Source organism: Pocillopora verrucosa, chromosome 8 (genome assembly GCF_036669915.1).
Source record: "Pocillopora verrucosa isolate sample1 chromosome 8, ASM3666991v2, whole genome shotgun sequence".
Taxonomy (NCBI): Eukaryota; Metazoa; Cnidaria; class Anthozoa; order Scleractinia; family Pocilloporidae; genus Pocillopora; species Pocillopora verrucosa.
Genome location: NC_089319.1, coordinates 3,869,969 through 3,889,974, shown reverse-complemented (window position 1 = coordinate 3,889,974; position 20,006 = coordinate 3,869,969). Strand labels below are relative to the sequence as shown.

The window sequence follows — 20,006 nt, the reverse complement described above, 5'->3', positions numbered from 1 at the left end:
TATCTGCATACCCCTCGCAATCATATTGTAAACTGTGCGATAATGATAATAAATAATCATATATACTACTGAATGTTTTGTGCCGCACAAAATACATATTTGCCAATTTTAGCAAATCTCCGAAGTAATAGACGACAGAAGAAAGAAACGCTACGATTTTTGCTCACATGACTGCCTGAAGCCAGAATTGCGCAACAGGTGTAGTTGAGAGAAGCTTGTCACAGTCACAGATTTTAAAAGGCATCCAAGACTAAAATACTGTAGCGCCCAAAGATTTTTTGATGGTTTTCAGAGTTGAAATGATGGATTATGAAGGGGAATTAAAATTAATGTTGTAGCTTTCTGGCAAAGGAAGATATTTGACCTCAAAGTTATCAAATATTTGGATGAATCGAAAAGTTTTAAAACACAGTCATTTATTTGCCTCTGTTAATTGACAAGCCATCAGTCAAATTGACTGATACTCGAGTTGCACATTAATTAAGGATGTATGTATGTAAAGTCTCAGAGTAATTGGTTAAATACCATCGAATTGAGAGCTTCATATATTTTATCTATTTTGAAGCGATTTCTTTGATGAAAACCTAGGACTGAGGTTCTTCAACCCATCTGAAAACAAACCTCTTTACCCCTGGAAGTAACCAAAACAGAAACCAGTTTGCCTGTTTGAGTTTTTTGGTAGACCCTTTAAACTGGCAAAGTTTCATTGAAATCTGTGAGATTGCAGTTGCACAACTGCCTGGTGCTCTTTTGGACACGCTCCTTTTTTCCATCATTTCAAATGTAGAATTTTCCCCAATTTGTCATTCAGTTTAAAGGAATATTAAGTTGGCTGTTGTGAGGGTTGAAGGAATGGGTACATTTGAGTTAAACATGTGGAATACACTGAATGCTAATTTTGCTCTACACTTTTTGGTCTTCTTAGGTACTTCACCCCCATCTGACATGTTCACCACTGGTCGTGAAAAAGAACAAGAAGAACTAACTAAAACTATGAGACTTCAGGAAAGAAAAGGTAAAGTGAAAAAAGAATCTGGATCAGATTAAGTCAAATCTAATATGAGATACTAAATTTATACAGTGGTAGATGTTGTAAATATTTGGAACATTTACAAACATTCAAGCCCAGGGAACTTGCTTGAGATAAATCTATACCACAACTTGTAGTCTTTAATTATTTTAACACTGGCTGGTAAACTTGTTCTTCTGTCATAGAATTAAAGACAACTGCATGGATTCCCTTTAGGGCATGTAATATTCTGAAAGAGCACCTGCAACTGGAATATTGTTTTCAGGGGTTTCTTCAAGAGTGCAGAAATGTAGATTCCTTTGGTTATCCTCTTTTGTTGAGGTGTGACTCACTCCCAATGGCTTCTTGTGATGTTTTCCTTGCTTCAGATGGGTTATTGTATTTACCTGGGTTTTCCTTTTTGTTGTACAACTTAATTTAAAGAGAACTATCATATGTTTCATCTGTTACAGTAACTCGACCTTAAGTCTTGAAACTTGAGGTAATAGTCTTTAGTTTGACTGTTTAATTTTTTCCCTTCTTTTTTCATGTTTTCTTCCCCTGGAAATTAAAAAGAGTTTTATACAACGAATAACAAGATCAGTGTTTGGAGGTAAGTATATTTGAAAAGTTGAGTATAGTTGTTAAATTTTTTGCCTTCTGATTGACTGAACATAGGCATGTAACCTCATTGCCTGGCTTCAACAAATATGTTCGATGAATTTGTCAGCAAAATGAGAAAGAAATATCTGTAAGCGAGCCATGTAGCATTGTTGGAAAAGAGCAAATTTATTTTTGTGTGCATTTTTAATAAAACAATTATTCTACTCAGGTTTGCAGAATATGAGATTATTATTACCAACTTAGGAATGTTCGCCTTGTTGGTTATTTATCATCTCATGTTTGGCACGCTCCGGTAGAGCAATACTTAATTAGTTCTTCCGTTCAACATAAAATTTGGAGTACCTAAGGTAAATAATTGTTTATGCAATCATGTGACGGAAGAAAATTTGCTAGAAATGTTTGCATTGAACAGCATGCACAGAGAGTTATTATTTGATTATTAATATCATTATTATTATTATTATTGTCATTATTATTATTATTATTATCATTATTATATTTCTGTTTTTGTTGATGACAGTGCCCTTTGTTCCATCGAAAAGAATACTAAACAGCCAATACAGAGGAAGAACCGTATTTAATTTAATAACACAATTCAGTCTAAAATACAAAGAAACAACGTTGGCACTCGGCCTCACAAGCGTTAAAAACAAACTGAGAATTAAGTGTAATAACCTGGAAATCATCTGCAAACTTACTTCTTGACTGCCTCCGTAATCGTGGCAAGTAACTGGTTAGAAATAGTACAAAAACTGGTTAGCTCGGTTAAAGCTGAACTGAACATCTAGATTACGCGACTTAATTTAAACGTTTTACGCGACAAACATTGCGATAAATATTGCGATATATGAATTCAAACGAAGCGCGTTTGGAACAGTAAAAAGAAATAGCGTGCGTTGAATTTAACAATTAATCATAACCATTACAATTTCCTCAAATGTGATTGGTGCATCAGCTGCTTTATATATCACAAATCACTCTGTACAGTTGTAATCGGACATTTGGCTGTAATCGGACAGTTGAAGCAGCCAATCATACTAGGTCCACCCAGCTAAATCCACCAATCATAGAATTAATCACAGTAACCATAGCAACAACATCATATCTAAAGAAAATCAAGGCAATTTCCAAAATGGAGAAATTTTTAACTGAAGACATTGTCTCCACTGAAGATATTTGTTCTAGGTGTATTTGTTTTTTTCGGAAATTGAAATGGTCAGGATTAATTGGTAACAGGATTTCTTTTCGTCCAATTCTGTCTGTAATAGTACTTGTGATAAACAAATCGGACTTCTGCTTCGCGGTCGTCCAATTTTGTTAATCACTCGCATGATTAAAGACCGAATCGGACTCCACTCGGTCCTAGTACCATTATTAATTATAATAAAAAGAATGTTCAGTGAAACACCCTTCCTTGTTCCCCTTCTTTTTTTATATGATTTCACATTTCTCATTTTACAGAAGCAAGATTACCGAGGAAGGAGGGGTACTAATGGTCCAAAACGTTCCATCGCGTGTGATGATCCCTCCTAAAGCTCTTCCAACATGTACAGAGGTCACATGTTTTTTATGGAATCTGCAGATTCTATCACCACCCCTTGGAAGAAATGAGGCCTTAGTGAGCAGTGTGATGGAACTAGGCCGTGGAAGCCTTCCTGGTACAGAGAAACGTTACGAATTCAATATGAAAGTGAAGTTGGCTTTATCCCACAGTGCTAGTGACATTAAAGGATACGAATTGGTGATCAAAGAATTGACCAATGAGAAGACCAATGATTGGAGGGACTTGGAAACCAGATGGGCTTGGACACCATCAGGTAGTGGCTATGTTGGTAATTTACAGGGTGCAGCCATCCTTCCTTAGACAACTTGACCTCTTTCTTTGCACAAAACCACAAGCAACTTTGATTGCTTAAGAAGATACACAGGCTTTGTATTTCTTTCCTGTGGACTTAGTTTGTGACTGAATTTGGTCGTTTTAATGTACATTTTTAACTTGTGTGATTGTTCAGCTACCACTTCATTTGTTTTACGTCTCTGATATGACAATCGTGCTTGCCAGACACAAATTTAAAGAACTGAAGCTGAATCATCAAAGATATGTGATTGAAAATGTAGGGTTTCTTGATTGTCACTAGGAAAGTTAACAACACCATCTGCCTCATTACAGATATCAAAGATGAGCATTCCGGCGTGGAAGAATTTCCAGACTGGTTATTTCCGTTTGCAGAGGCAGAAATTACAAGTTTTTCTTCATTTGCGGTGGTCTGGCGTCTCAAGTCTTTCATGTTTAAAAACCCTTCGACTTTGTCATCTTCCTTTCCTTGCATTCCGTCAGACCATCCAGGAGTGAGTGTAACCTTCCCTGAGAGTTCTCTTCCTACAGGACAAACTTTCGCTCTTACCGTAAAGGTACTTGTACATTACTTCTACCAGAACATATATTAATATTTTACATATTAACATTAAGCTTTTGCTGTTAAAGACAAGATTTTTGGACACGAAGGTAGACTCTTCAGCATATGATTCGATAAGCATGATGTTTCGATGCACATAATTCAGTCAGCGACTTCTGTGAGAGGTGATTGTGAATTTAGTTTTAGTTTTAGTTCCTTACCGACTCTTTATTAAATTGGGGCGCTTTTGAGTTTTCATTAGTCCACTCTGTACAGCTTCATCTTTCTTTGAAGGTGCAAGAGGTTCCATGCAGCAATGCTAAATTGAAAGAACGACTAGTTGCTGGACCTATTCTTCATATCTCACCTTCTGAACCAGTTCAGCTTTTAGCACCTGCTAGGCTCACAATCCCTGTTATACTCGGAGAAGACATACCTACATTTCCGGATTATTTGGCCACTGACATCAGGATATTTTGCCGAAACTCTGAAGAGGTTGAAAGAGAATGGAGTGAAGTCACAGAGCAGTTAGAAAATATAGCGGTTCTTGAAAATGGGACAGTGACGTTTACAGTAAATCACTTCTTAGAGTAAGTATACTCTTCTGGCTGTTTTGAAAGAAGCAATAAACTGCAAAGCATTCACGTGGGTAGGGTCGTGGTAAATCTTTTGTAGAAAAGACATGCATCATTTGGTGACATCAGGGTGTACAAAACTACAGAAAAGAGGCAAAAAACAAGAACAAAGGAAAACAAACGACTAAATTATTACTCTAAATCCGATTCGTTATCTACAGGTATTTATTACAAACCTTAATCGACCTTTCAGGGATCTCAGTTTATTACAAAAATCGCAGTACGACTCGTTTATCAACGAGATCTCGTGGGAGAGCGATTTGTTTTGTCCGCCCTTAAGTGACGTAAACGTAGGCATGCTACGCATGCAAAAGGTGTTTTTTTTTCCATGGGTGGGTTGAAATAGGCTTCTTAGTAACTGATGTTTGCATTTTTGTAAAAGAAAAGAGCCATTACTTTCAAAAGAATCCGATGAAAATATCGATCAGTGGAGAGCAAAGAAACCTTCCAATGTATCCAAAATAAACTCAGACACACGTGCTTTATAGTCTATTGCTACTTTTGTCTGAATAATTGTTGGCAAAAAGAAACTGCATTGATGCCATGCTTCCTGTAGTCTCATTCCTCCATTGCACTCTGTCCTTCGTTGCGTGACGAGACCAAGCAATGGCCTGTTCGTAGACTAAGGCGAATTTGATTGATAGCAAATGTCTCAACACGTGAGAATTGCGTGGAAAACTGACCAACAGTAGCAGTTAGTTCCATTAGAAATTTTCTCAGTGGGGTAAGATTATGTAATAAAATTTAGGCTGTTTACTGTAAAATGGCATTTAATCTGAGAAAGTTTCTAAGTAAAAAATTTTGGATTTTTGCTTTAGGCTGAGAATATGTTCTTAACAATTCTGGGTACTGGCTTTAATCCTTTGTACTGGTTAATATTTATACGTCGATCATTTCAAAGCTTCAACATCCCCCCCTCTGGGCAACCCCCGGTCCTTTGAGCCTTTGAAGATTGGTTCGTTTAAATTCCCGGCACCCCAAGGGCCAAAATTGCTTCTAAATTCCCCACTTAAGCGCCGGATTTGATGGTCAATAAATAATGAAAAAAAATGTTTAAATGGGAAGAAAAAAGGCATGGTTTATGGCCTTTCGGTTGTAAACGTAATTCTAATATGTTCTACGATGTGAAATTTTATCATACTGTTGTGTTTAGCCATTGAATGCAACACCTTCGAACGAATTTTATTTCATATTTATTGAGGGGATTGTTTTACATTTACAGCGTTGGCTCATTCCCTATTCAATAGCAGTTCATGCATGCTCTGCGGATAACAACTATTTTGTGAAAATGGCAATATCAGCGCTGCCACTTTCTACTCATCGACCGGTGACTGAAGCTGTAGAACCAAAAAAATCACACTACTCAATCTCAAAACAATTTGCACAGCGTTTGAAGCCTTTTTTTTTCGCTGTTCTTAATCTCTGCCATCTCAAAAAAGAGCTCGTGTATACCGCTGGAAGGACTTGACACTTCCGATTCAAATTCGTAATTCCGTTACAAATGCCCCATCCGACCCGGGCAAGGTTCAAATTTCCCACCCATGGAAAGACCTCTTTGATCGAATTCTTCTCCTTCTCGGGCACGGACGTCAGTAAAATGTCCGTGGGTTGTCCGGAAGGGAGTTGTTGAAACTGCGAATTGATCGATGCATTGGCAATTAATCCGTGATTCTACGCAAGTGTAACGGCTGCCACGCCTTTGCTACCGGAAATTGATTTGTTATAAGTTTGTTTCCTGTTAAACGTGTTAAACCGCAATAGTGACGTTACTGTTTGTCCATTAGGGACGTGATCTTTACGTTCCACCCAGAACCGCATTTTAGTTAGTTATCTTGCGTTGGGCTAACGATAAGACGTGTTTATCGAAAAGCGCCCTTTTGCCCACCTTATCTCGAAGTTCGTTTTGGTCAAACTTTTACAAGCGGGACTGTTATGTAAGTGCTTATGTTACTTCTCTTCATACTTGTTTAAACATCTAGTCTTTCGGTATTTTCACCCAGTTTTTTATACCAGTTTCTTTGCAACCTTGTAACACGTCGCTTACGTTGTTCATGCTTTGTTAGTAAGCTGTTCGTTTTTCCCACTCGGTTATTAGTTTTGTTAGAATTCGTTTTCAAGCGGTTCTCCTTTATCCTTGAAGATAGTCTTTTGTGAAATTGTTTTAGAGTTTTAGCTAGTATTTTGGGATCTTACTTTTATATCGGAATGATTGGAATGTTGGTCTGTATCTTAGAATTTAGTTTAGCTTCTTCCTTAGGTCTGGTGATGAAGTCCTCGCCGTTAAAGTGGTAGGTGTCAACAAGATACTTAAAACTTTTTGTAATCAAAATGGATGGATTGACCTCTGTATAACTAGTTAGCCCGAAAAAATATCAAAAGCTGGTGTAGTTCATCTCGGTATCAGCGATCATTCTCTGGTCTTTATGACTCTTAAAATCTGCTACGAGCGAACTGGTAGTCATCGCACGATTGAGACGCGCTTTCAACCACCACCATTTCCTCGACGATGTTGCACAACAGCCATGGCATAAAATTTTTTCAGAAACAAATCCGGAAGTGATGTGGGATGCTTGGAAAAATTTATTTCTGGAAGTAATTGATAAGCATGCCCCACTTCAAAATAAACGGGTCTCCAATAAACACTCCCCGTGGATTACATATGAACTGACTCGCAAAATTTATAAACGGAATTATATGAAGAAAATTGCTATTCAAGAAAATAGCACGACGGCTTGGGAGCGATATAAAAAAGCTCGAAACGAAGTAAACAATGCCATTAAATCGGCAAAGAAACAGTATTTTACGCATAACTTAGAAGTGAATAAAATGAATCCTCGAAAAACATGGAAGCTGATTGACGACCTAAGTTCACGCAAATATGGCAGAGTACGAATTATTTCCGAAATTAAGGTAAACAACGAACCTATTTCTTCTGCGGCTGAAATTGTAGAAGTCTTTAACGGTTTTTTTGCAACTATTGGATCAAATTTGGCAAGTGAAATACAACCGTCAACCATTGAGCCAGAATTCTATCTACAACCCACGGACACAATATTTTCTCTTAAACCCCCAAGCGCTAGCACTGTATGCGGGCTTTTGAACCAGCTAGACACAAAAAAAGCCACTGGGTTAGATAGAATTCCCTGTAAACTCTTAAAACTTTCTAGCAGTATTGTCGGGTCGTCCTTAGCATACATTTTTAAGAGCTGTAAAGATGCTGAAATCTTTCCAAACGAGTGGAAAATTGCCAAAGTTACACCGCTGTTTAAGAAAGGATCCAAGCGTGGGCTAGAGAACTATCGACCAATATCAGTGTTGCCACTCGTCTCAAAAATTTTCGAAAAAATTATTTATCGTCAACTTTATGATTACCTTCAGGATGTAGCCTCTTGAATACGTACCAATCTGGCTTTCGATCAGTGCACAGCACGCTAACAGCGCTGCTTGAGACAACGAACGACTGGTCAATTCATATTGACAACGGTCTCTTAAATGGCGTGCTATTTATTGATCTTAAAAAGGCCTTTGATACAATCGATCACGAAATAATTTTGCGGAAACTTGCGAACTATGGGGTTGATCAAAGTGCTCTAAGATTTTTTGCGTCCTACTTATGTAATAGATCCCAAAAATGCAGTGTCAATGGAGCGTTATCCAGTGCAAGTAGATTAACCTGCGGGGTTCCCCAGGGAAGTATACTGGGATCTCTGCTCTTTTTAATATATATAAATGATCTTCCTAATTGCCACGATATTTCCTGCGCAAAAATTTTTGCCGACGATACTAACATCACCATCCCTGGTTGCACTTTTGCCGAACTCGAACAAGCAACAAATTCTGAACTTAACAATCTTTACAGCTGGCTGAAAGCCAATAAGCTTAGTCTAAACATCGCGAAAACTGAGTTTATGGTGATTAGTACTCGTCAAAAGTTTCTTGCAGAAAATTGTAGTGAGATTAATATCCAATTAGATGGCCATCCAATTTGCAGGGTTGAGCATGCCAAATCATTAGGTTTAATTATTGATGACCGACTTTCGTGGTCTAATCACATTAAAGAACTATGCAGAAAGATATCCTCGGCAATAGGGGCTCTGAGGCGAATTAGGTCCCTCATTTCCCAGTCCACTGCAGTACAAATATATAACGCTTTAATCCAACCTCATTTCGATTACTGTGCCCCCGTTTGGGATGAATTGATTTCTTATCTATGTGAGAAACTACAAAAATTGCAAAACCGAGCAGCTAGGGTTATTCTGCAAGCCAACTATGAGGTAAACTCAAGCCTGCTTCTTGAAACTTTGAAGTGGGACAAGTTATCATTAAGAAGAAGAAAGTAGAAAGCTTTAATGATGTTTAAATCCCTCAACGGGTTAGCCCCAGTGTACTTGCATGATTTATTCAGTGAGCAACACACAGACTATGACTTGCGTGATTCTTTCCGTAAGTTAAACTTACCCAAGCCACGTACTGACTATTTGAAACGTAGCTTTGGCTATAGCGGTGCCTTACTATGGAATTCTCTTCCCGAGAATATTAAGGCGATTAGATCAATTGGGCAGTTTAAGAAAGAAATCAACCACGCACTTGAAACATTCGATTCCCACTCGGCAATCTTGTAAATCAGTTTTTATAGTTATTTTAATTTTTTACAAATGATTGTAATTAAAACACTATTAGTATAACTGAAGATTCTTAACTGAGTTTAAATAAAGATCTACTACTACTACTACTACTACTACTACTACTACTACTACTACTACTACTACTACTACTACTACTACTTATAATTTCATACTTCAGTTTACGATAAGTACTTGGATACCTCGACTACCTTAATAAAACGATTTGTCTTTTTCCGTACAATATATCCTCGCTTCATAGTGCGTCTTCACTAGCGAAACTCATAGTTGTCGTTGAAATTTGCTTCGCTTGTGTCGGCCGCTACAGCAAGAGATTATTTGTTTATATTCTCTTGTTCTGAGATGTGCACGCTTTGATTTGATGATGAATGATCGGGAATGCTCTTTTCACTTTGATGACTATATGAATAGATGTTGAGTTTGTGTCGTTTTCCTTTAGGTACTGGGTTTGGATTGACCCATTGAAACGATCCTTTGCCATCCTAAAGAATCTTGCCGATGATCTCTGTAGAAAACTGATGTTACAACAAGTAGGACTTTGTGCTCGTTTATGTGCTAGAGGAAATCCTCCTAACTACATGCTGACTCTTTGCTGCTTCCCACTCCATCTTAAAGAACAAGTGTATACTCTATCTCCAGTTTGTGCTCAAGGGGAAGGAGACTCGCTGAAGCCACTGTGTAAAGCTGATCGGATATCTGTGTCTCTTTCCAAAGCATTTACTTTGATGCAAGAAGAAAATCTAGACAACTTCTTGACGTGAGTTTATCAATTTTTGCTCATCCTATTTCCATCGTTTCCAACAACTTGGAGCAGATGTGTAAGGAGAAACATATCCTTTGCCGGGACAAAAAGGAATACCTAGTATTTATATCTTCGTTTAATTTGTTTGTGCCAGGTTTCTCGGAACTGAATCTTTTGAACGAAGTTTGCCTGTATCCGTTAGCGACCTCAGTAACCTGCAAGTAGAGTTGTACATGGGGAATCAATCATATAGGGAAACATTATGCACGCTGTATTTCGAACCGACCGTTCCAGATCAGGTATGTACTATGTGATGTTGAAAATATTAGACTAGGGGAGGAAGTTTTGATTAGGAGCTGTTTTAGAAACTTAATTTTTGAAGCTCTAACCCTTCGGCAGAGTAAATCTCAGGATTCACCCGCCCTATGAGTGCGTGACAAGGAAGCTTCACAGAAAATTAAGTTAGCTCTTTCAAATAACTCCGTCGCTGCACTTCTTTTTCTATTTTATCACCATCTTATATCGTTGCATCTATTTGGTACTGGTAAGGTTAAGGTACACTCAAATTGCCACTGGCAGAGCTAAACTACTCTTTTTCTGGGATATCTAGTCAGACCGTTAGCTGCAGCCTGACATGTGCATATTGTTAGTGAAAATAAAATGAGGACGCTACCACAAGGGCGATTTCACGTTCCCATGAAATCATGGTAATAAATCGTAACAGAAATCGTTGTCAAAGCCGCAGCAAAATCACATGTGTGAATGGCTGCTAATGTATGAAGTTTCCTTTTCAAATGACCGACGACCATCCCATGACATTTGCTCTAGAGTCTCCTCGGCTTTAAGGGACTCTAGCTCGGTAAAGGCACAGGGCATAGTGTATATCCTTATAGAGTCAAATGAACCAATTGACAACAATTTTCCAGTGACAAGGCTAGAGAACTGATAGATAGAAATATCGGATAAAATATTTTTTCTAAGAAATTAAGTTTCTCTGTTGCAGACCTCTTCTTCCAGGTACTTTCCTTCTACAGCACAGGTAGCCATGCCTGAGCAAAAGGAAGATCAGGTGAAAAAGGCAAGGTTATAAAATGTTAAAGAAAATAGCTACAGGAAATTAGCAATTTCAACTGACCCTTTAGATATCCACAGTTTTCAATGAAGTATGTCCATATCTTTCCGGATCTTAAACTTACTAGTGGATCAAACAAAAAGATTTATTCAAAGTTCCGTGTTCTTTACATTTCCCTCAGCTTATGTTCAATATCATATTCTATCAGATGTGTCGCCATCGGGAAAAAAAAATGATAATAATTGATCATTTGATTTTGATGAAGTCGCGAGCTGAAAAAAGCCTCCCACAAGTTTACTAGTTTTTATTAGCGCTTTCCAGTCTTCGTTTAAAGGTATCAGTTCGTTAAAACTGGTCATGTAGGCCGATCGTCCGGGTGAGTGTAGTCCTGACGACCCTAAGGACTGTTGTTGGTAGTTGTGACTGGCGTTTTGACAAACTCAGCAAAAGTCATAGTCAGACGGTTCCGTGAAGGGTTGTTGCTAGTCGATTGTTTTAGGTCCGGTTTGTGTGATTGGTCAACGAATGCACACCCTGATAGATTCAGTAGGGAACTTTAAGGTGGGGTTTTAGTTAATATAATTTATCGCACGTTTCCAGAACCCTGTTATGTTATTTCAGGTTGCGCTTGAATTTGGCACATCTTTCCCCTCACCGAAAGCACTTGAAGAAACAGTTTCAAGTATTTCCTCAAAAGAAGTTTTGAATGTTACAATCTTAGCAGACGAGTGGAATTCACTAAAAAGTGGATTATCGACGTTTAACAGAGAACTCGCCATTCATTTAGCAAGCCGTTCCGACACTGCAGTCACTGTCCTTGTTCCTCACGGTGCATGTAGAGAGGAAGAAAAAGCAGCAGCTGCGAAAAATTTTATTACTATTATTGAGGCAGAGGAACTCATCGCGTGCAGTTCCTTCGAAGGATTGTTTTTTCCACCGAAAGACCTTGGAATTGATGTAGTAATTGGTCATGGCTTGAAGCTTGGTCAACAAGCTCAGAAGATTAGACAATCTCATAACTGCAAGTGGCTTCAAGTAGTACACACTGCTCCGGATGAACTGAGTATGTGCAAGGACTATCCGAATGCTGTCACACAGAGTGGAGTAAAGAACAAGTTTGAGGTTAGTCTATGCAAATTAGCTGACCTTGTCATGGCAGTTGGGCCTAAATTGAAAGGTTTCTACTCCAATCAGCTACGCTCTTTCAACAAAGATCAGGATGTTGTGGAATTTACACCGGGAATTGTGAGAGATTTAACTAATGTGAAGCAGTCGCTAAACGAGAATGACGAGTTTCAGGTCCTGATGTTTGGGCGTGGTGATGACGAAGACTTCGAGCTAAAAGGCTACGATATTGCCGCTGGGGCATTTGCAAGTCATGAGCTGAAAAACGACTCCTATCATCTTACATTCGTTGGAGCGGCCCCAGAAAAACAAGACGCATTTGGAGCGAAGATTCTTCAACATGGCGTCTCTAAAAACCAGCTGTCTGTCGAAGAAAACATCGAGGATAAAAATCGATTGAAAGAACTGCTTCTTCGTATGGATCTGGTTATCATGCCTTCAAGAACAAAGGGATTTGGACTCTCTGCTCTGGAAGCCTTATCCGCTGGTTTGCCTGTCCTTGCTGGCCATAACTCAGGCTTTTCAAAAGCGTTGCAGAAGGTAGAATTTGGAGAACTTTGTGTAGTTAACTCAGATAATCCCGAAGACTGGTCAAAGGCGATCAAGAAGGTCTGTCAAAAGGAGAGAAAAAAGCGGCTAAAAGAGATGCAACGAGTGCGGGAATCTTATAGACAGAAGTACAAGTGGGCAGAACAATGCGAGATTCTTGTAAGGGAGATGAGGAGAAAAGTTTTTGGTAGGCAGCTTCCCTTTTTTCCTTTCCTACCTTACTTTATTCAAACCTTTGACAATTGAAGCAGTTTTTTTTGAGTCTGCTTTTTATTTGTTTTTCTCTTTTATTGTCCATTTATTCGCTCTCCTCGTCATTCGTTTATTGAGTTATCGATTTGTCTTTTATTTATTCATTCATTTATTTACTTATTCATAAATATGTATGCTCATCTATTCATGCCTAACTCTTTCTCGTTCCTTCTTTCCTTCATTTATGTCTTCCTACCTTTCTCCCTTTTTCTTTCCCTCTTTCCTGCCGGCTATTCCTTTATCTCTTCACCAATATTTCTACTACTACAAGAAAATCATCTTACTCTCTCTAAAATTGTAGATTTAAGCCTTTAATAACTCTTATACTTTTCAGCGTAGAACCTCAGAACATCGACTGTAAACCTGTCAAGACACCGTGAGAAGCAAACACTATGGTGACTCAACTCTGAAGTTTTTACTTCTGAAGAAACTAGACAATTAACGTGGACACGCGATCGTTTGTTTGTTTGTTTGTTTGTTTGTTTGTTTGTTTGTAAGCGCCAGGCGCTACCCCCGTGTGGGGACTGTAACGAATAAAAAAAGGTTTTTTTTGCGTGCACATGGAAAATGTCTGAAGTGTGTTTTTAAACCGGGACCCTGACAGAATTTCCCACGCCTAGGAATCTTCATAACGTCTTTTTAAAATTTTTATTTCATTATATTAGCCAGGAAAACTTTTACCCAAATTGGTCTTTGTAGGATCCCCAGATTTAGATGTACATATTTTAGTTTTGATATAAATTTCCTCGTAGTGCAATACCGAAGTTTAATAGTCAGTGGTTTCACCCAGAGACCCGAACCAACAATTTAGAAGAAAGTATGTTACTCATAAACATTAAATTGATATTATATTTGTTTTCATTTCCCGTATATTTTTTTTTTGACGATAAAGCAATGCAACTTTATCATTTTGGGATAAAAAGCTTTTCTCCACGGACACGAACTAATCTTGTTGCGTGGGGATCCGTCACATCTGTGTGGAGAATTGTGACTCAGAGACACGAAGATGTGGTATAATGTTCGAGTAGTGGAGCAATTTTCAGATAAGTGTCGAGAGTTATCTGGGAGTTATCCTTCAACGTGCTTTGTGATTGGCTTAGAGAACTCACGGCAATTAATTTCAATCATTAAGATGCAAACCAAAAACAGTCGCGACTTAGTCACTGAAGTTTTCCGTGTGGTAGTTTTCCTTCAAGTAGTTTCCGTTTTTTTATCCTTATTTTTTTTTCCTTCGAGTTTACGATGGTTTCTTTAGATATTTTTTTCTACATTGATCGACGGTTATGATTAGACACCCAAACGAAAAGCGCTCCGAGGATATTAGGAATTGTTTTACCAAGAGAACTTTACGGTGATATGTTCGAACCTCCATCTGCCTTACTGTGAAACTATGTTGCTCTTAATTGTTTAACGAGCAAGAACTCGAACAAATTCATGAGTTTAAAGCTCAGACCTGTTGTTATCTCAAAAATCAAGTGTGTCAGCGTCAAATAGGATAACAAAACACGGCCACTTTGATGTGTAAATTTGAAACAAGTACTTGGTGACTCACACTTGTAAGGTTGCAAAAATATGTTATCTAGCATTTGAAGGTTAAAGCATTCTTAATCCTTAGTTATATATGTCGTTTTCCAGACCAATACACTATAGTTGACACTCTAGGGGTATTTTGGACAACATCTATGGGAATACGCCCTACTAGACGGGAAAAAGCGCGATCCTCAACGGTATGAGGCAATTGTGAAAGATCTGTCGCAGCGTACAGACGTGTATAACAACAATAAGACGTGCATTCTGTAGTAATCCTGTAATTCCGTAGGAGAAATATAATCTTTCAAATAAACATACTACTATAAGTTGTTGTTGTTTTTTTTCTTTGTTATGTCTCAAGTAATAGTTATAAAACCTTTTTTCCCTTCAGTCGTTGTTCTTGTCAGTAAAAAGATTTGTGCTGAGGTTCCATCAGTTTTAAGGATAGTATGGAATGTTTTGCAAAGAATCAATTCACAGAAAAGAATCAAAATGTCTGTAAAATACGTGGAGAGAATATCATTAGCATTTAGACATGTTGCAGATAGCTTTATCGTGTACTTCTTGTGGGATTTGCAGGAGGTGGATCGCTACAGAACAGCAATGAGAAAGATGACAGCTGATCTCTCGCATGTGCGTGAGAATTGCAAACGTTTAGAGGTGATAAGGTTTTGAGTAGTAGGAACCGTCTTGTTTCTAGTAAGATGAGTTGATAATTTCAACTCGTTGTTTGCACAAGTCCAGCCCGGCGAAAACGTTGTTTTAATTTCAACCACTTATTTATTCTAGAAGGCTTGTGTGCTTCTAGGTTACGATAAATTTTTTAAATTATCAATGGGCGATCAGGTTAAGAGAGGAAGTCCCCGAATGTAGGCTTCATTTATTCTCAAGGTGATATTTCTCGAGCGCTTTTTTAGATCACTTTCGAGGTTGGAAATTCTAATCGCGTATGGCGAGTTTTGCTCGTGTGCACAACTTATGGGACAGGTAAGTCAAGAAGCCTAGCTTTAATAAGCTGCACTGTACAGCGGCCTTAAGTTTATTTTTAGTTGTGATTGATTCTTTCAGGAAGCCAGCAGTAGGCTGAGGAGAGAGTTGGGCCAACATGACGAGATGTCAAGTTATGAAAAGAGTTAAGAAAAGCAAGGGCCGAGATCTTGTGATGAGAACATTACCTCTCTAAATGCTATTAACTCTTAAACATTTACGTATTAAACCATACGTTATGAAATCCAGAATAAAAGTGGAGGTCCGACCTATAAGACCAACTCTAAGTCCGTCCTAATGTTTAGAGTTTTTATTATTCCACAGTATAATGGACCAAAGCCAAATTCACCTTCAAGTCACTTGGGTCCGCGACGACCGTCACCTAAACTGGATCCTTTGGAGGGAAGATAGCATTTAGAACTTAGACAGTCTTGGTGGATGATTTCATGATCAAAGGACACTGGGCTCCAGCTAGGCAACAATCATCACGAACACATTGATCTTTTCACCCCATTCAAGATCTGAATATTAATTTTCCTGAATAACCAATGCATTCTTTGTCGAGTATTCCTCAGAATTTGTTTTTATGTCTGAATAGTAATTCCTGACTTGATTTGAGGGCTTTTCAATTGAGTGTCGTATATCAAAAACCAGAGGAAGAAAAACTACCCATCAGAATCAAAGAAACTATCGCAAAGAGGAGCCAATGAGTGCTCGGGGCAAAAACAAGTAAACTGCCTGAAGAGCGGGAAAACGCCAGTCACCAAGTTGAGATTGGTGTTAGTTTTGCATCTGATTGATTGAGATGATGGACACAGAGGGAAGTAATGAAAAACCAAAAGTAATCTCATGTTTTTCAACTCTTAATTTAAAATTGCTCTGTAGCTCGACCATCATCATTTACTTGCTAAACCTCTGTAAGGTTAATTTACACAATTATAGGAATAGGAGGTTAGTTGAGCCGTCTTTACGAAAGGCCTTACGAATTGTTTTGTCAAGAATTTTTTTGGACTCACCGAAAATTCCTTAAATCCAAGAAATGGCGTCAGGGTTCTCCCTAGTTTTCAGCACAACAGGCAAGGGACCTTTTCAAACCAGTAAAGCACATTTGCAGCTTCAGGCGGCTGGTCATCCTTAACTTTGTTATTTCTTAAAGTACATCGCGCCCATCAAAAATTCCCCATCGAAACACTCATAAAGTGAACGATACACCTTTAGGTTAGGAGGTTGAACAAAACAAAGTCAACTTTTGTTTATATACATGATATTTGACTATGCCCTTTCCAAACTGCTTATAACGTAAACTGGTCTCCCTTCGGTGATATCTTTGGCGTCACTTACACGGCATATCGCTGGAAAATCAGCGGTATCAGCTACGAATCGCTATGAAATCGAACCACATCGAATAGCTGAATTCGTGTTCTGATCGTCTCAAATTCAGAACTTTTACGCTGTCGAGAGATTTTTTTTCAAGGCTTCTTTCAAACCGTTGTCTGAAACACATTTCAAGTAGAATTTCACGATGAAGACTAGCTTTGTCCCCACGTGTCCGTTATATAGCCGGCAATTTTAGAGCTCTCAACGCGGTTATTTCTGACAACTGGCTGCTTTTCCATCGCTAGTACGTAACCTTTGTTTTGTTTACACCTAAAATTCTTGTAAAGCTTACCAGCTACTCTTCGTGACCTCTTGTTACTGGACAGGAACGACAGCATTGTTTGCTGCCGTTTCAGCGTGGAAACTGAGGGCCTGTTTACATGGAGGTGGGGGACCTCATGTAGGTGAGGTAACCCTCCTTGGTGGGGTAACCCGCCTGTCCATATAATTTCTTATTTTATTTTGATCACGTTTACATGATAGGTGGGGTGACCCGCCTTAGGGTTAGGGTTAGGGCCCGGTCTGCCAGGTAGGGTAACCCTGTCAGCCGGGGTGACCATTTGCCTTTGCCTTCTGCCCAATTTGTAAACGTCTCAAAGTGGGGTAACCCGCCTACCCGGGGTCGCATTCATGGCAAAAAGCTCAAAATCTAAACACGTATGTTTGAAAACTTTGTACATTTCCTAGCCGTCTCATGGCAGAAATCACCATAAACCGCAACGGACACACAAGGAGTGTAAAATGTTCACATTTCAGAATATTTAGCGTTGTAAATCGACTATATTTGGTTTCCCAAACTATTCCGTATAACTTATTAAGTCAACGGTTCCTCGCGAAACCAAACACCGCGTGACACAACGCGTGACGCTTTCATGACATAATCTTTCGTCTTTTTCGAGATATGAGCTTGGGACGCCTCTGCTCAAACTTCTTAATTGCAAACGCAACAACAACCTCAAGAAACCTCACCCCAGCACTCTGGGGTTGCAAGATTGCATGTAAACGCGTTTTATTTTTCGACCACGGCTAGGCGGGTTACCTCACCTATCTGGGGTCTCCCACCTCCATGTAAACAGGCCCTGAACAGCTAAACGACACCACATTTGCGCGTGCAGAGAACTGACAAATGTCATGAGATTTAGCAGAAAGCCCGCGAAAAATCACTCTTGCTTCGAAATTCGAAAGGTACCAGTCAGTATTAACTAACTAAAGCACACGTAGATCTAATAGTGCACATCGTCGGCTTGTTATTACACTTTCTTATCAGATTAGTTCACCATAAATGCGTATCTTCTAAGGGTTCTGAGCGTTTGCAGGCGGTAATTAGTGCTCTTACAGGCGGTAAATTTTAGCGGTTACCGCCTGATAAGGAGAACCCTGTGGCGTGTTAGAAGTTTGATACATTTACGATGTGTTTTTCACTGCAGTTCTCTAATAACAACCGATTCACCATCGTGGAAGTCGGAAATGATCGTCCTAGCGGGGAGTGTTTCATAAACCTGAATTCCTTAAATTCGCTTATTGAAAGGTTTTCATGCTGTTAGGAAGGGTGACTTAAAATCAGCTCTGAGACATTACGAATGATGTCATGGTTATAGTTTCTTCCTTATAACTCGGTAAATTATTTTGTCCAAAGTGTTCAAATGTGTTCAAATAAAAAGAAAATCACGAAGCAAGTTAATATTCATCAACTAAAGGATTGGATGGGGTTGAAAATACGAAGTAAGGATTAGGAAAACACATCTGTTATTATTATTATTATTATTATTATTATTATTTTTATTATTATTATTATTATTATTACAAAAAATATGTGAGAACAAAACAGCGGCAGAGACGTAGCCGTGGCCCCTCTGAAAATAACATATTTTAGATCAGAATTCGGCTTTTATTCAAGTTAAAAAAAAAGGTTTCTGAACACGATGAAAGAAAACGCCAAAGAGAGAACAACGATCGACGAAATGGTTCTCTCACGGAATTACATTCTACATTGAGCATATCTGATATTTTATAGGCGACCTCAGATCTTCGGATACTTAGACTATGAGAGACATGAGAGGATGTGAAAACTTCTGTAAGTTTAGAGAGAGGTTTTTTTCGTCTTGTCACGAGCGTGGGACAAAGAAAAAATTCTGAGTCCCGGCCATAAGGAATCGAGTCTCAGACCTTCGGATTCCGCGCTCCGATGCTCTACTACTGAGCCACAGAGACTCCACGGTGAGCGGGGTCTTTACGAAGTTCATATGACACGCGTCCTGGGATCAGCAATGTCGATAGCGTAATGTTTGTTGATAGAAATAAAAGAGATGGTAGGTTTTAAGCTCAGTAAAGGAATAGTGAAAGGTGCTTTTCTTCGTCTTGTCACAAGCGTGGGACAAAGAAAAAAATTCTGAGTCCCCTTGAAGAATCGAGCCTCAGACCTTCGGATGCCGCACTCCGATGCTCTACCGCGCACTGAGACACAGAGACTCCACGGTGAGCGAGGTTTGTTACGAAGTTCATATGACATGCGTCCTGCATACAGCTAGGATCAGCAATGTCGATAGCGTAATGTTTGAAGATAGAAATAAAAGAGATGGTAAGTTTTAAGCTCGGTAAAGAAAATCATATGTGTGCACTGGGGTTGAAGAAACGAATATAGAATCGACCCTCGCAGTTATGAACACTACTGAACTAGTAGTTGAAATAAGGCCTGAAAAAAATTGTGAGAATCTAAACGGCACAGGTCGCGGGTCGCGGGTAAACTGACGCGGGTCCAGGAAGATGTATTCCCCTAAATGCAACGCTTCTCCCACGAACGGCTGCTTTGATGCGAGCCACATTCCTTGTGCAAATACATTTATACACTAGCACTATCCCAACTAACTTTCAAAATTTTTCGCTCTTGGAAGTTCCTGTCTCTGAAATCCTCGCCGACTTTTCGATGAACATCATGTAGTTTTCTTCAAAATCGTTCGTTAAGTTTTGTATGCTTTTTGCTAACCTGCCGTCAGCGGGTTTCTAAAAACAAAGTAGTTTTTAAGTTCAGTTCATAACTGCTTTAAGTTCATCTGTGGTATTCCGGT

The 20,006-nt window shown here is 38.9% G+C and overlaps 1 protein-coding gene across 3 annotated transcripts in view; it reads left to right on the top strand.

Annotated features, from left to right (window-relative positions):
• LOC131790995 (uncharacterized) overlaps nt 1-13,596 on the top strand; it is a 36,487-nt gene extending 22,891 nt beyond the window's left edge. For 2 of the 3 annotated variants that reach the window (XM_066170783.1, XM_066170781.1), the window contains 10 exons: nt 926-1,015; nt 1,586-1,622; nt 3,095-3,450; nt 3,804-4,045; nt 4,324-4,619; nt 9,747-10,064; nt 10,204-10,348; nt 11,053-11,127; nt 11,743-12,982; nt 13,382-13,596. In XM_066170783.1, coding sequence (XP_066026880.1) covers nt 926-1,015; nt 1,586-1,622; nt 3,095-3,450; nt 3,804-4,045; nt 4,324-4,619; nt 9,747-10,064; nt 10,204-10,348; nt 11,053-11,127; nt 11,743-12,982; nt 13,382-13,386 — 2,804 coding nt within the window. In that variant the 3' untranslated portion in view covers nt 13,387-13,596. The remainder of the gene's footprint in view (nt 1-925; nt 1,016-1,585; nt 1,623-3,094; nt 3,451-3,803; nt 4,046-4,323; nt 4,620-9,746; nt 10,065-10,203; nt 10,349-11,052; nt 11,128-11,742; nt 12,983-13,381) is intronic. The other variant, XM_066170782.1, reaches the window with a different exon arrangement.
• Nucleotides 13,597-20,006: the final 6,410 nt, after the last annotated feature.